This window comes from Patella vulgata, chromosome 1, assembly GCF_932274485.2.
Source record: "Patella vulgata chromosome 1, xgPatVulg1.2, whole genome shotgun sequence".
Classification (NCBI taxonomy): Eukaryota; Metazoa; Mollusca; class Gastropoda; family Patellidae; genus Patella; species Patella vulgata.
In genome coordinates, this window is record NC_065879.2 from 20141459 (window position 1) to 20156018 (window position 14560).

Sequence of the window (14560 nt, forward strand, 5' to 3'; positions counted from 1 at the left end):
ATTGATGAAAGGAGTTGAGTGTTCGTCGTATTCGCATTCTCCTTTGAAAACGCACGTGCATTCATACATTCAGCGCGTGTTGTGAACGCGAGTGGATATATTGGTGTCGTGTTGTTTTGGGGACTTAACCTGACTTACCGACAGATTCAAGGTAGGAGTCTTTATTTATACAGTGGGCAATAAAAGTACTCCTAAATATAGCGACCACAACGGGGTTGTCTCTGGTAGAGACGTGGATACCGGCAGAAACGGCGTCGCCAATTTCAAAAGTAAATATACTCTTCAAAAAAGTAGGGGATATTCAGAAACAATACAAACCTGTGGAAATGCACTGCCGATTTTATAAGAGGTAACCAGTGTATGTTTATAATGGGCCAATTGCCTACACATGAACATAAACAGTTCATATTGGCATTTCAATATCCCCTACTTTTTTTGAAGGGTATATAAATAAATTATAGTAAAATATAATTATTTAATGTCTTCAGTAATAATTAATTATTACTAACCACGTCCACAGATTTATTTTTTTCTAACAAACTTCAACATTTCTCAAATACAACCACCCGAATACGTCCAACCATTGCGTGGAAGTATTATTCAAAAATATGGCCGTATCCGGAACCCAAATTGATAGAATTTGTAAATTATTCAACAATTAGCATGATTAAAAACTAATTTATGACAAATTCTGATTTGCTTTAAAGAGACATTAGATAAAGATAAAGAGCTGAGTTCTCGCTATAAAAGTTAAAAAAATAGATAATGAAAACAAAATATGCTGAAATGTTGAGTCTTTTTGTTTCACTCTGAATATTAGCCATTCAATTTTAGGTTAGTCTCGCTCGTCAAAACTAACGTTTGTATTATCGTAAAGTCTTGATTATCCAGTTTTACGTTAAATTATCCATCACAAAATGTATTCAAATCCAGTAAATATCGCAGGCTAACCATGACATCGAGAGTTGATTATGGTATTTTCATGTTAATAAATGTCTAATAATTTAGATAACATTCCGGGCCCAAGAAAGAACTGTGGTAGGCAGATTTTACTCTTGCATGCATGTTTAACTTGTCATTATCATTTTTTTATAAAAAAAACCCCGATGAGCAAGCGAATTATTGAAATAAATTGTACCATGTTAGTCAGTCCCAAAATGACCTTTCCTGTGTTAACTGGGCGTAAAACCCAATTTCCTTCCTTGGTGTAACTATACATGAAGATATTTATTTATTTCAGAATGAATTGGTTTGTCATCTATCTTAGTCTTCTCACGGTAAGCATATTTGTTCGTGACAAGAAGTAGGTCGCCTGTCCAACCTCGTGGGTTTTCTCTGGGTCCTCTCGGGTCCCCCCCCCCTACTGGTAAAGACCCATACGCGTAAGCGAATTATTGAAATAACATTGTTCACCGTATGTTAGTCCCGAAATGACCTAGCTTGTCGAATGGACGCTACACCCCATCTCTCGTCTAACACCCCCCCACCCCACACGCGCGCTGCTAAAGAGACTTACGCGTCATAGGACATTTCATTTTCCCGGCTGATGAATACATGTAATAGAACGTTAAACCCGATTGAATTTAATATTGAAACGCATCCATTGTACCAGAAAATGTCCACGTACATGTACTAAAGGGTTTAGGACCGCTTTATTAATAAAATGGCATATTCTGAAATCGCTGTCGTTGTCGTTTCTATTTTTAATAACCGTACAATTATTGTTTCAGTGTTGTGTTGTCGGCTTAGAGATTCCTAAAGGCTACGTGTTAGACAGTAAGTAATATTTATAGTAACCACCATCACCATGGTTACCTAATCACATCTCGACAAAATAAAGCACATGGTCTCGTACCTGATCAATTTCTGACTCTGTATATGGCGTCCACTCGTCAAGTTATGTGACGTAATACTCGAATTCTATTTCTTTTATTCGAGCATTAACTGTTTATCCGTCGTTGCACGGTTGAAACTCTGAACCGGAAGTATAACTCGGGGTATAGTAACGTCACTGGTCCAACCTCACTCGAACTACGCTGGTTATTCTGCCCTGAGCATCATTTATATTACCACCAACATAGATAAACGATGGTTACAAATAGATACTGTACTCGGACTAATTTGACCTTGAAATTCATCCGAATACAATCTGATTAAAACACAGATCCTATTTCGTTTCGTTTTTTTTATAGTTCCAATATTTCGTTTTACTTGTCTACTACACTAGGATCTGGAAGAGTTATTATTATTACCGGCGGTTTGGTTTAAGTGAGGGATAAGCCAATGAAACGGTCTGTTACGGCTACTTCTTGGCGTGCTATGTACAGAACTGTGGGTAAAACACTAGAAACGTCAACGCTGATTAACCAATGTCTGACGTCAAGTCAAAAGCCGCTCGTACGACCTCTGACGCGACCTATCACTACAACCGGTCAGATCTTCATGTAGTGTAGGCCATCGAAAGTATACAAAACGAAACGAAATTTAGATCTGTATTTTAATCAGATTGATCCGAATAGGAACAGTCGGAGATTAATATTTTGATGTTCTATTGTTTTTAGTAAAGCCGACATGTTCGAATACAACTGGTGGTGTGACCACGATTCAAGTTTTAACTGATCTCGAGCTGTTTGTGGAAGCTGAATGTGCTAATAAATATGTGGCACAGTTTTCAACGATAAACTACGTCGACTGGTCTCTAGAAGCTCGTTACACTGGAGATAATACAAAGGGGTGTATTTTTGATGTAAGTAAAGTCTAGATCACATGCTGCTGTTGATCACAAATATTTAGTGTCCAATACATTCTGCATGATATTGGACAGAAACGGATAAAACCATAAATATTCGATCACACTGATCAGCAGTGAATTTTCGCTAGGCCGCTACAATCACTGATAAGGATGACATCGATGCGACCTAATGAGCCAGAAATATTAACTTTTTTCCTGCGACAAATTAAATTCTAAAACATTTTTTTTATGTATTGGAAAAATAAAGGTATTTGTAGGTAAAAATTATTTCCTATTTAGTGTAAATGCGTATTAAAATGACTAAAAGGCAGCATTCTACCCGAAGCAGTAACGTCTTATGTAAACAATTCACGCGTCCATTCAGCCAATGATTGACGCCTCGTGCTGTGACGGCACGTGTTAAGGCAGTCATATTTGACAGATATTACTAGACTCGTAATTCTCTGTGAAACAGAGTGGTATTCGATCTCTGCGTTTGCCGATAAAGTTTGTCGGATTTTCCTGCGTCGTCCTCTCTTGTCAGTGGTGTAGGACGGAGGGACTGGCAAGGAATAACGTATAGTCGTTCAGATGAGACAAAAAACGAGGTTCCGTGAACACATTAGCATGTACATAAAATAACCCTTGAGAGGTGGAATTCGGATTAAGAGTAGACGTAGCGACGCTGTCAAAATGTCACTCATGACACTGTTTGACCTTAGCCTAGTTGAAACGGGACGATATGCACCATTTCATATCATTTACTCACAAGCGTTGTTTCGATTCCCCACTTCTACGTGAAAAGGAGTAGGGTGCCTTTCCATAAGGTTGAATAAACGTAATTGAATAAAATTATCACAAATGATTAAAGATATAATATGCAAGAGCTAAATCTGTCTATTGCAGGTCTTTCTTTAGGCCTGAAATGTTATTTTAATTATTAAACATTTATTAAATTATCCAGACAATCAAATCTCATGTCATCGCTAGTCTGCGATATTTAATGGATTAGAATCGGGTCTGCTGCTCAACGACCATTGATGATTTGATAACTTTAGTAATGATGATCGAGGTTAGGTCTAAAATTCAATCGCTAAATTCTCGGTTCAGTCGATCAATTTTGAGCTGAAATTTTCAGCAAATTCCCATTACATTATCTAGTGAACTATTATAGTGAGAACTGTCAGCTCTTTATCTAATCTCCAATAATGCATCTTTTAATAAAACACTTTTAAACATTTGCCTTGAAGAAAAAAATTATCAAGGTACTCTATTCCACAGTGTCGGGGCAACGCAACAACCTTTTAAAGCTCTCACCGAAACTGACGAGATTGGCATTGTATTAATGTTTTTTTGTTATTAACAGAAAAAACAACTTTCGAACACCTACCTATTACGTATATCAGTATCGTGGGCTGAACCAGGTAATGTTATGTTAACACATGAAGTTGTACAGATCACGTGCACATTGGATACCCATGGTATATCCCAGTCAAAGGTAGACACCTTAAAAGAGGGGTAAGTTATGGGCTACACATTCATCCTGCATTTGGCGTATTTTTGTTAGGGTCGGGAGGAAATCTTTGAACACGGGGTGGGCGGGGGCTTCGGTGGCTAAGTAAGACGCTGTCGTGCTAGTCTGGAGGTCGCGGCTTCGATCTAGAGAAAGTTATCGGGATTTTCCGGCGTTTACCCCCTTGTCATAGATGTAGGAAATGAAATGAAATGAAATGGGGTTTAACGTCCTACTGTTCTGCTCCTATACTGGGCTAATGAAGACGGGCATACGCCATAGTGTGCTATGAGGGAAATTTTGCCCGGGCAGCGGCACTATCGTTAACTCTTATCTTGAATTCCAACTGCCAAGGGATCTTTTACGTGCATTCCAATGTATACACGGGACCTCGGTTTTTCGTCTCATCCGAAGGACTAGACAGCTGTCCTTGTCAGGCCCTCCGTTCTGCACCACTGACAAGGGAGAACCACGTAGGAAAATCCAGATGAACTTTCTCGGCCAATGCAGGGATCGAACACCCGACCTCCAGGCTAGCGAGCCAGCGTCTTAACCACCCAGCCACCGCGGCTCCCCCATAGATGTAGGACAGAAGGCCTGACAAGGACAGCTGTCTAGTCGTTCGGATGGTACTAGAAACCTCCAGGCTAGCGAGCCAGCGTCTTAACCACCCAGCCACCGCGGCTCCCCCATAGATGTAGGACAGAAGGCCTGACAAGGACAGCTGTCTAGTCGTTCGGATGGTACTAGAAACCTAGGCCCCGTTTACACATTAGCGTGCACGTAAATGATCCCTTGGCAGTTGGATACAATTTTCTGCTTCAGGACATAGAAATTGTGAGGGATGGATAGTGACAGGTATATGCCCATTTTCACTGTTGTTGCAACGGCCCCTGTGTCATTTTCAGCCATCGGTATTTTGCAATCTTTTTCATTTGGGACCGACGGTCATTCATTGTTTTAATATGCCAGTTCTGGTGATAGCGAACCACGTATATGGAGGACATTAGGAACCATGGTGACCCAGTCAGGCAATTGCTCACTTACCACGTGTTCGAGTAAAGTGTTGGCAGAGTTCCAGAGTTTTGCCCCCTTTTCCGATAGACAATGTAGTTTTTTTAAGCATTGCGGTCATCGATCACTATCGATATCCATAATCCACAGCCTTCCGTTCCCGATTTATCACGCTTTTGCCGAAAACCACGTGAACGTGAGTTCATATAGCTATACATCTTTATATTAAGATTGTTGGGTGCAACAGAATTACAGTCACACATGGGCGGCCGAGCATCATCCTCCTTCACGCTACAACTCACTGATATTGACGGTAAACAGCTACCTAAATCTATTGCTTTGGGCCGCAAAGTTCAACTACACGCCAAAATGTTAGGTAAGTTCAATAGAAATATGCAGCAAATTACAGTACTGTGAAATGCTGTGTAGATATTTGAAAAAAGTAGTTAAAATACTCCGATATTAGAAAATGTTAGCTAAAATAATCATCGATATTAGAAAATATTAGTTATATTAGAAAATAGTAGTTATGTTAGAAAAATAGTAGTTAAAATACTCAACAATATTAGAAAATAGTAGTTAAAATACTCAACGATATCAGAAAATAGTTAAAATACTAATCGATATTAGAAAATAGTAGTTAAAATATTAATCGATATTAGAAAATAGTAGTTAAAATACTAATCGATATTAGAAAATAGTAGTTAAAATACTGATCGATATAAGAAACTAGTAGTTAAAATACTGATCGATATAAGAAAATAGTTAAAATACTCAACGATATTAGAAAATAGTAGTTTAATATTAATGGATATTAGAAAATAGTAGTTAAAATACTAATCGATATTAGAAAATAGTAGTTAAAATACTAATCGATATTAGAAAATAGTAGTTAAAATACTGATCGATATAAGAAAATAGTTAAAATACTCAATGATATTAGAAAATAGTAGTTAAATATTAATGGATATTAGAAAATAGTGGTTAAAATACTGATCGATATTAGAAAATAGAAGTTAAAATACTGATCGATATAAGAAAATAGTAGTTAAGTACTGATTGATATTAGAAAATACTCATCGATATTAGACTATATTATTTAAAATGCCTTGAAAATATTAGTTGAAATAATGACATTAGAAAATATTAAAAGATACATTATGGGAGATTAGATAACGAGTTGGCAGTTCTCACTATAAATATTAAAAACTAGATAATGCAAAGGCAATTTGCTGAAAATTTCGTTCAAATTGATCCACTATGAACAGAGAATTAAGCGATTGAAATTTCCGCCTAGCCTCGATCATTACTAAAGTCAGTACGATAAACAGCATATTCTCGATTATCCATTAAATCGTTAAGAAAAGTTATGCAGTAAATCGGCGCATAATCCACTAAGATGCCATCAAGAGTTGATTATGGTCTGGATAGGTTAATGTCTAATTTCAGGCCTGACCTGCAATGGACAGATTTAGCTATTGCATAATGTATGTTTAAAATACCTTGAAAATATTAGTTTATTCGGCAAGTTGAAATACAAGGAAGTACATACTGGAACATATTATTTAAAATATTATCGGCGATAGTATACTGGGTAATATAAGTAAATATAGCAAACATTGAAAACTAGTTTTTAAAATACAAGTCAGTATTAGAAATTAGAAAATAGTTTTTAAAATACAAGACAGTATTAGAAAATAGTTTTTTTAAAATACAAGACAGTATTAGACAAGTGGTTAAATATCAGAAGAAAATACTATGCAATGTTAGGCAAGTTAAAATAACACATTCTAAAGATAAAAAAATGATTGTTTAAAATAGTCTATTACAATATAAGCTACCAGATGTTAAAGCTGCACTATGTTGAAGCTAAATCTGCCGGTTGCAAAGCTTTCTTTTGGACTCAAATAGTATGTAAATTTTTAGACATTTCTTTACATGCCTTGCCCATAATAAAACTTTCCAGAACATCGGATTGTCATTTTGAACGGAGAGCCTGAAAAGGACAGCTGTCTAGTCCTTCGGATGAGACGAAAAACCGAGGTCCCGTGTATACATTGGAATGCGCGTAAAAAATCCTTTGACAGTTGGAATTCGATATAAGAGTAGGCGATAGTGCCGCTGCCCGGGCAAAATTTCCCTAATACCACACTGTATGGCGTTTGCCCGTCTTCATTAGCCCAGTATAGGAGCAGAACAGTAAGACGTTAAACCCCATTTCATTTTGAACGGATTGAAATACGATCATTTGATATTTAATTTAAAAAAAAGGATACTCAAGACTTATCAAACATTTCAAATAAGGTAATTTGACCAAAATTTTCAACATTAATCTTTTTCATTAGCTATTTTTAAAACAATTATAGCGAGAATTGTCAGGTCTTTATCCAAATCTTACATACATCTTTAATGTAAAATGTCTGTTCTACACTTTCAGTATCCGCAGCACCAGGTGCGAAGGACGAAAAAGGACTCCGTGCAGTTAACTGTGCAGCGACTGCTGGTAACCATACCTACAAGATTCTTCGTGGAGGGTAAGTCATTAGTTAGTATTATACTGCGCATGCGTTCTGGGCGAATCAATGGTTAACGTGTACGCGTTGGATCATAAAGTTTGGTATTTAGTCACTGGCGTGGTTTCGATTCCCCCGCTTGTACGTGACAAGGTGTAGGGTGGCCTGTCCAGCCTCGTGGGTTTTTCACGGTTTGCTTCGGTTTACTCGCACAACTAAAGACCCCTACGCTTAAGCGAGTTATTGGGAAACAAAAAACATCATGTTAGCCCCGATATGACCTAGTTTGTCAGTGAACGTTTAACACCATTTCTCTCTCGTTCTGGAGATGGGTTATAAGGAAATGGCGCCTAGTCCTTCGTAAGGTATGGAAAGGGATATCCACATTGTAGCTAGTAAAAGAACACTTTACAGTCGAATTCGATAAAAAGCTACCTGGGCTAAATTTCCCTCATAGCAATTCCGTTAGGCATTGACAGTCAGGTTATTCGACGAACAGAAATCGGTAAATAAATAAATCATGTGGCTCAGTAAGACAGTAACATCTTGGCTTGGCTTCCGGTGTTGGCCGAGACAGTTCCTAGGGTTTTCCCGGGTTGCCCCCCCCCCACCTCGTCATAGGTGCAGGATGGAGGGCCCGATGCGAAGCGGCTGTCTAATCGTTCGGATGGTACACAAAATCGAGTTCCTTTTGTACACGTAAAAGATCCCCTGAGTTGAAAATCAAAATGGGCCTTGAAACCGCTGTAATGGCAAACTGTTCTTGATAACACACTTCATAGGATATGTCGGTCTTCATTATCCCAGTCGGTGTGCAGAAAGGTAGGTTGCTAAACCCCATTTAATTTACCTCTGAAACTCAGTTTAATTTCTATGGTTATTGTAGTTGCGGTGATGGCCTTATTCTACCTAGTAACAAGGGATTTAATACAATAGGTACTACAACTACTAGCCCTGTGTTTTCAGCCTTCCGATTGGCTAAACTTTCAGCAGTGTCATTTCGTTGTAACTTTACTACATGTAAATCAAACTGTGACGGTGTAAGTATAAACTTTTTATTCTGAGGGATGGCCCAGGTTCGACCACCGTGTTATCTTGATATTTGTGGGATGGGGCGATTATTTGGGGTATCGGTTTCGATCCCGGTGTTATGTTTGGATAGCTGAGTGATGGGGCTATGATTTAGGGGATGGACCGCGTTCGACCCTGGTGTTATATCTAAATGTGGGATGGGCAAGTGAGTAAGTATAGGGTTCGATCCCGGTGGTATATCTGGATAGCTGATGGATTGGGCGGTGATTTGGCTGATGGCCCGTGTTCGATCCAGGTGTTAAATTTGGATAGTTGTGGGATAGGCAATGAATGAGGTGCTGGCTTGTTTTAGTAATAGCTCTGGGGCCTGTTTCACGAAATTTTAACTAAGATAAAATCCAAATTTTAGTAATTTGATTGGATAATATTAGATTGATTTCAGTGCTTAGCCAATCAAAATTGAAGTATCTACTAAATTTTTATTTTATCTTTAGTTAAAATTTCGTGAAACGGGGCCCTGTTTTAATCCGTGTGATGATCGAGAAAGTTCCTCGTTATTTTTCCAGGGCGGCGGGTCATGCAATGTGGTGGGTCTTGCAAGGAACGGGGATTAGTCGATCGGGTGGGACGAAAAAAGACGTCCCTTGAATACATTTATATAAGCCAAAATGTGAACGCGATGGAGGCAGTTTTCAACTGTTTTTCAGATTTGGTGGGAAACATTGGGGTCATGATGGGACGAACCCTATTAAACCGAAGGCTCAGTGCGGTGTGGTGGGGGGGGGGCGGGGTCCATCAAATGGGCACAAAACCAGACCCAACTTTTCTAGAGTAAAATTTTGCGTAGAATACGATTCCGAGTGGTAATCTGTCCGCCGTTGAGGCGTTTTCGGAATATTCGGGGTCAAATGGGGTCATTTTCACGGAAAGTGAATGCGCAGCCATTCTTATATCATGAAAACATGCTGAAAATGAGCGAGAGTAATCACGCTTTCAATAAAAATGTAAACTTGCTAAATTCACCTTTGTTCAAGGTCAAAAGGTCAAGTTTTCCGTTTTTGCACTAGGAAGATTTAAAGCAATACAATGTCAGCGTAAAATATAAAAACTAAAGCGAAACATGTACTAATTAATAATAGGAACATTTAAAACTTACCTTAAGGATGTCTTAGCACCGTACAGTTACTTTGAAACGTCAAAAAAGATCTTGCGTAACAGAAGCAACACAACTTCCAAACCGGTTTCAAAAATATCTCGAAAACGCCCCAACGGCGGACTGATAACCACTCGGCATCCTATTCTATCTACGCAGGGTTAGGGTTGTGCCCATATGATGGACCCCCCCCCCGCCACACACACTGAGCCTCCGCGACTTTCCCTTCTGGAGTTGTTCCCCTTTTAACGCAAACTGTGTGACCGAGGCAACAGTTTGGTTATTTATTTTTCAAGCTTGTAAATCATAGAAATTTTAAATGGACATAACTTTAAGATTAACTATGGCGTTTTGTCCCACTAAAAGACAAAAATAATTGTATTCTAGGACTCCTGTGAAATAGAAAAAAGACGAAGAAGAGCTTTGATCGACCAAGGTAAGTTTGTCCTTTGTGGGTGTTGCAGGTCCGAGTGAAGCTTCTAGTCTTTTTGTACACGTAAAAGAACCCTGCATAGTTGGACTTCGATGAAATTAGGCGGGAAACCATAATCCAAAATTTCCAGCATAGCACAGTGCAAAAAAACAGGACGCTAAACCCAATTTCATTGCTTTACACTTTAGCTCAGGGTGTGATGCATATCATCCCCGGTATCACCAGTGGCATCATTCCGCTCTGCTTCAATAACACCTTGGTCCATTGATGGGGTTTTCGCGAATTCAAATTATCTGCCCTTGATTTCATAGAACTTTCCCTTTATCTTTCAGATTCCAAGCCGGAAGATCAGTTACGTTCTCAGTTGCATTTAATATGTTCGTTAGATATAAACTTTTTGTTTATTTTTCAGATTCACAACCGGAAGATTTGGTCCTGTTCCCAGTTGAATTGCATGTTCACGTGAGGTCTGTTGGCAGTGCTGACGCTGTTGAAATAGATCCATGTAAAATACCCGGATTATCAATGGAAGGCTGTAAACAAAACGAAAAACAACCAATCAAAAAGGATTTTCCAATTGGAGTGACGTCATTAATGATAACCATTATGGTACTCTTTCCCGTCATGCTTATTGTCGGGTTGGCGGCCTTTTTCTGTTGTACTAAGAACAAGAACTCTTACGGGATAACAGACGACGCTAAATCTAACCCAACATAAATGTACTAAAATTAAATTATTAGCATACAATTGTAGTTTCGTTTTTTATGTGTTAAGAAAAGGACTTAACACCCATTAACACATTCTACGGTAGATAACGCTTGTACTGAGCAATATACCCTTGATTTTATTTGATACTAAACAGCAAAAAAAAAAAGTCAGTACGATTTCAAATTCAGTGAGGCACTTTAATCAAAATCATTCTAGAAAACGACTTACCAAATGGATTAAAGCGATTTTTTTTTAACAGTATGTTCACACATTAGTGATTACTTCATCACAATTCCATGACATTACGAGAAGGTTTAGAGTCTATACATCAGTATCTGGTGTCCACCGCGAGTGTCAATAACAGCACAGCGGCTGTACATGAGGTGGACCAGACGATTGAATGCCATTGGCACCTGGCGAAATCCATCGGCTGTTTGGTCTCTGTACGACGTTAAGTCTCCTCTGAATTTCATCCCAAATATGTTTAATCGCGTGTAAGTCCAGACTAAGGGCTGGCCAGTGCATATCATTGACACCGTTCTGCTGTAGAAAGTCCAGAGTAACTGTCTGCGTGGGCACGGGCGTTGTCATGCTGAAAAACGTTTCGATAACATGCGAAATGTGGTATGACGTGGGGTCTGAGAGTTTGATCGATATAGCGCACTGCTGTGATGCCGCCTCCTCTCCCTGGACCAAGATTTTGGAACACCGCAGGACCCACTCTCTGGTTCGGCCGATTCCACCCCAAACCATTAGGCTTGGACCTCCCCATGAGTCTTGTTCCATGACACATTGGTCAGAATAACGCTGGCCACGTCGACGCCATATTCTGGTCCTGCAATCTGCAGTTGATCCGCAATACCGACTCTCATCTGTGAACATAACAGTTCTCCATTGTCTGTGTCGCCAGTTCACGTCGATGGTGAGGATTGGTCTACGGCAATGGATGTTCTCTCGGATGAGACGTCGGCGCACTGTATCGGTACTGATGGATCTTCCGTGTTTCCACTGTCTGACGAGCTGTCTCGGATGTCTGTGGGAAGAGATTCTGCACGTGCTATCGCACAACATGCATGGTGGTCTTGTCGCCTTGTGGTAACCCTTGGTCTACCAGATCGGGGCGATCATCCGTGGTGTTGGTGGCCCGAAAGCGTCGCTGAAGCCTGTAGATGGTCCGAACATTGACCTGGAAGTGATTGGCAACGGCTTGGGCAGTGTGGCCAGCGTCGAGTCTTACAAGCGCCTGGTTCCTCTGAGCTGTTGTGAGTCGTGGCATGCTGCTGACGTTGTAGTGTGAACGATTCAACCAGGTATGGGGGTGCATTTTATACGGCTGGCCCTGGTGAACAACACGTGCAGCAGGAGTAACATGAAAATCGTGAAGAACACATTACCATCTCAGAAGTCCGGTTACGTTTTTGAGAACATTTCCTGGGTTCGGTTCTGTTTGGGAAGGGGCCTTATTGCTCAGGTAAAGTTGGGGATGTGGTCACAAATATACAATAAAAACATTTGGCAAGTTTTATGCAATGCATCTATTCAGAGTAACATACTAACCTGACGTTTCTTTTGCTGCTTAGTATATTTGTGCGTGTCAGAAAAGGTTGGGTGATAAATAAAATCTGCTACTCTTCTTTTTTTGATATCATAAAACACAACCGCTAGTCGATAAAGTAAAAAAAAATCTTGGACAAAGCCTCGTCCTTATTTGCACGAACGTAATTGTTAAAGCTGCTGTAATAACCAAAAAGCTAAATATTACTGTTATTCAGAATCGTCAAGGTTTAACGGCTGTGATAGGTGTTAGAGATTTCACGTTCGATGGCTATTTATAGACTTTGATGCTGAGCGTTATTGCACTGCGTGATTAGCCAGAAATCACTTTGAGACAAGTCACTGAAGCGTGCACATTCCCCGGGTCGATTTCAACTTTCTGTAGGGAAAATTTTCGCTGCACGGGGCACCTTACCAATAGATCTGCACCCCGTGCTGTTACCATAGGTGTTCCACAAGTAGGGTGTCCCACCATAAATATCTCGACAATTACACCACAATATCTATATATACACAAGCCTTAAATCAGCTTCAAACATTTATAGTCACTAAATAAACGGTCATGCTGTACTTAATAAACTATGACCATTTAACCATCTATAAATAATACACTGAAAGATGGTTACGATTGTTGAACATAACATCCGGGCACTTGAGTAAAAAATAGGTTACGTGCCCTGGTTTTGAAAGTAGTGTCGCTTAACCCGTCTACCGACCATTCTACGTTTGATTAACGGGCCGGGATAATCAGACTACTTTTTTACGAAACATAACAGAAAGCTGGAACAAAAAAGTGAATTTAGAAACAAGCACGTTGGGCAACTCAACAATTGTTTTAAGAACCTTGTAAAAGTAAAATGAAACTACTGCTAGTATCATGTTCTTGCCCAACGCAAGTATTTCAGAGATATTTGTACTAAACCAAAATATGCCGCTCCTGATGGTACAGTTAATGATAAAGCAATTTAAAAAAATAAAACGAACGTAATGTCTAAAGCTGCTGTAATAACCAATAAGCTAAATATTACTGCTATTCAGAATCGTCAACAATAGATTTTTTACGGCTATAATAGTTGATAGATGTGTAGGGAATTTCACGTGCGATGACTATTTATAGACTTTGATGCTGAGCGTTATTGCACTGCGTGATTAGCCAGAAATCACTTCGAGACAAGTCACTGAAGCGTGCACATTCCCCGGGTCGATTTCAACTTTCTGTAGGGAAAATTTTCGCTGCACGGGGCACCTTACCAATAGATCTGCACCCCGTGCTGTTACCATAGGTGTTCCACAAGTAGAGTGTCCCACCATAAATATCTCGACAATTACACCACAATATCTATATATACACAAGCCTTAAATCAGCTTCAAACATTTATAGTCACTAAATAAACGGTCATGCTGTACTTAATAAACTATGACCATTTAACCATCTATAAATAATACACTGAAAGATGGTTACGATTGTTGAACATAACATCCGGGCACTTGAGTAAAAAATAGGTTACGTGCCCTGGTTTTGAAAGTAGTGTCGCTTAACCCGTCTACCGACCATTCTACGTTTGATTAACGGGCCGGGATAATCAGACTACTTTTTTACGAAACATAACAGAAAGCTGGAACAAAAAAGTGAATTTAGAAACAAACACGTTGGGCAACTCAACAATTGTTTTAAGAACCTTGTAAAAGTAAAATGAAACTACTGCTAGTATCATGTTCTTGCCCAACGCAAGTATTTCAGAGATATTTGTACTAAACCAAAATATGCCGCTCCTGATGGTACAGTTAATGATAAAGCAATTTAAAAAAATAAAACGAACGTAATGTCTAAAGCTGCTGTAATAACCAATAAGCTAAATATTACTGCTATTCAGAATCGTCAACAATAGATTTTTTACGGCTATAATAG

General features: G+C 39.2%; 1 protein-coding gene across 2 annotated transcripts; it reads left to right on the plus strand.

Moving 5' to 3' along the window:
• LOC126828277 (vitelline envelope sperm lysin receptor) lies at positions 1-11136 on the plus strand. Of its 2 annotated transcripts, none has more exons than XM_050557963.2 (10): positions 1-151; positions 1241-1277; positions 1731-1776; positions 2562-2746; positions 4098-4249; positions 5489-5634; positions 7696-7792; positions 8658-8811; positions 10344-10392; positions 10802-11136. In XM_050557963.2, the coding sequence occupies exons 2-10, from the start codon at positions 1242-1244 to the stop codon at positions 11104-11106; spliced, it is 1170 nt and encodes a 389-aa protein (XP_050413920.1). In that variant the 5' UTR covers positions 1-151; position 1241; the 3' UTR covers positions 11107-11136. The 2 variants fall into 2 exon arrangements, with proteins under 2 accessions (XP_050413920.1, XP_050413928.1); XM_050557971.2 differs by lacking the exon at positions 1-151 and adding an exon at positions 194-269.
• Positions 11137-14560: the final 3424 nt, after the last annotated feature.

What these genes read in the sequence shown, in the direction of transcription:
- LOC126828277 (XM_050557963.2), top strand. Translation starts at nt 1,242, where the DNA reads ATGAATTGGTTTGTCATCTATCTTAGTCTTCTCACG. An exon ending in GTAAATCAAACTGTGACGGT is followed by an intron (nt 8,812 to 10,343) that starts GTAAGTATAAAC and finishes ATTGTATTCTAG; the next exon opens with GACTCCTGTGAAATAGAAAA. An exon ending in AAGAGCTTTGATCGACCAAG is followed by an intron (nt 10,393 to 10,801) that starts GTAAGTTTGTCC and finishes TTTATTTTTCAG; the next exon opens with ATTCACAACCGGAAGATTTG.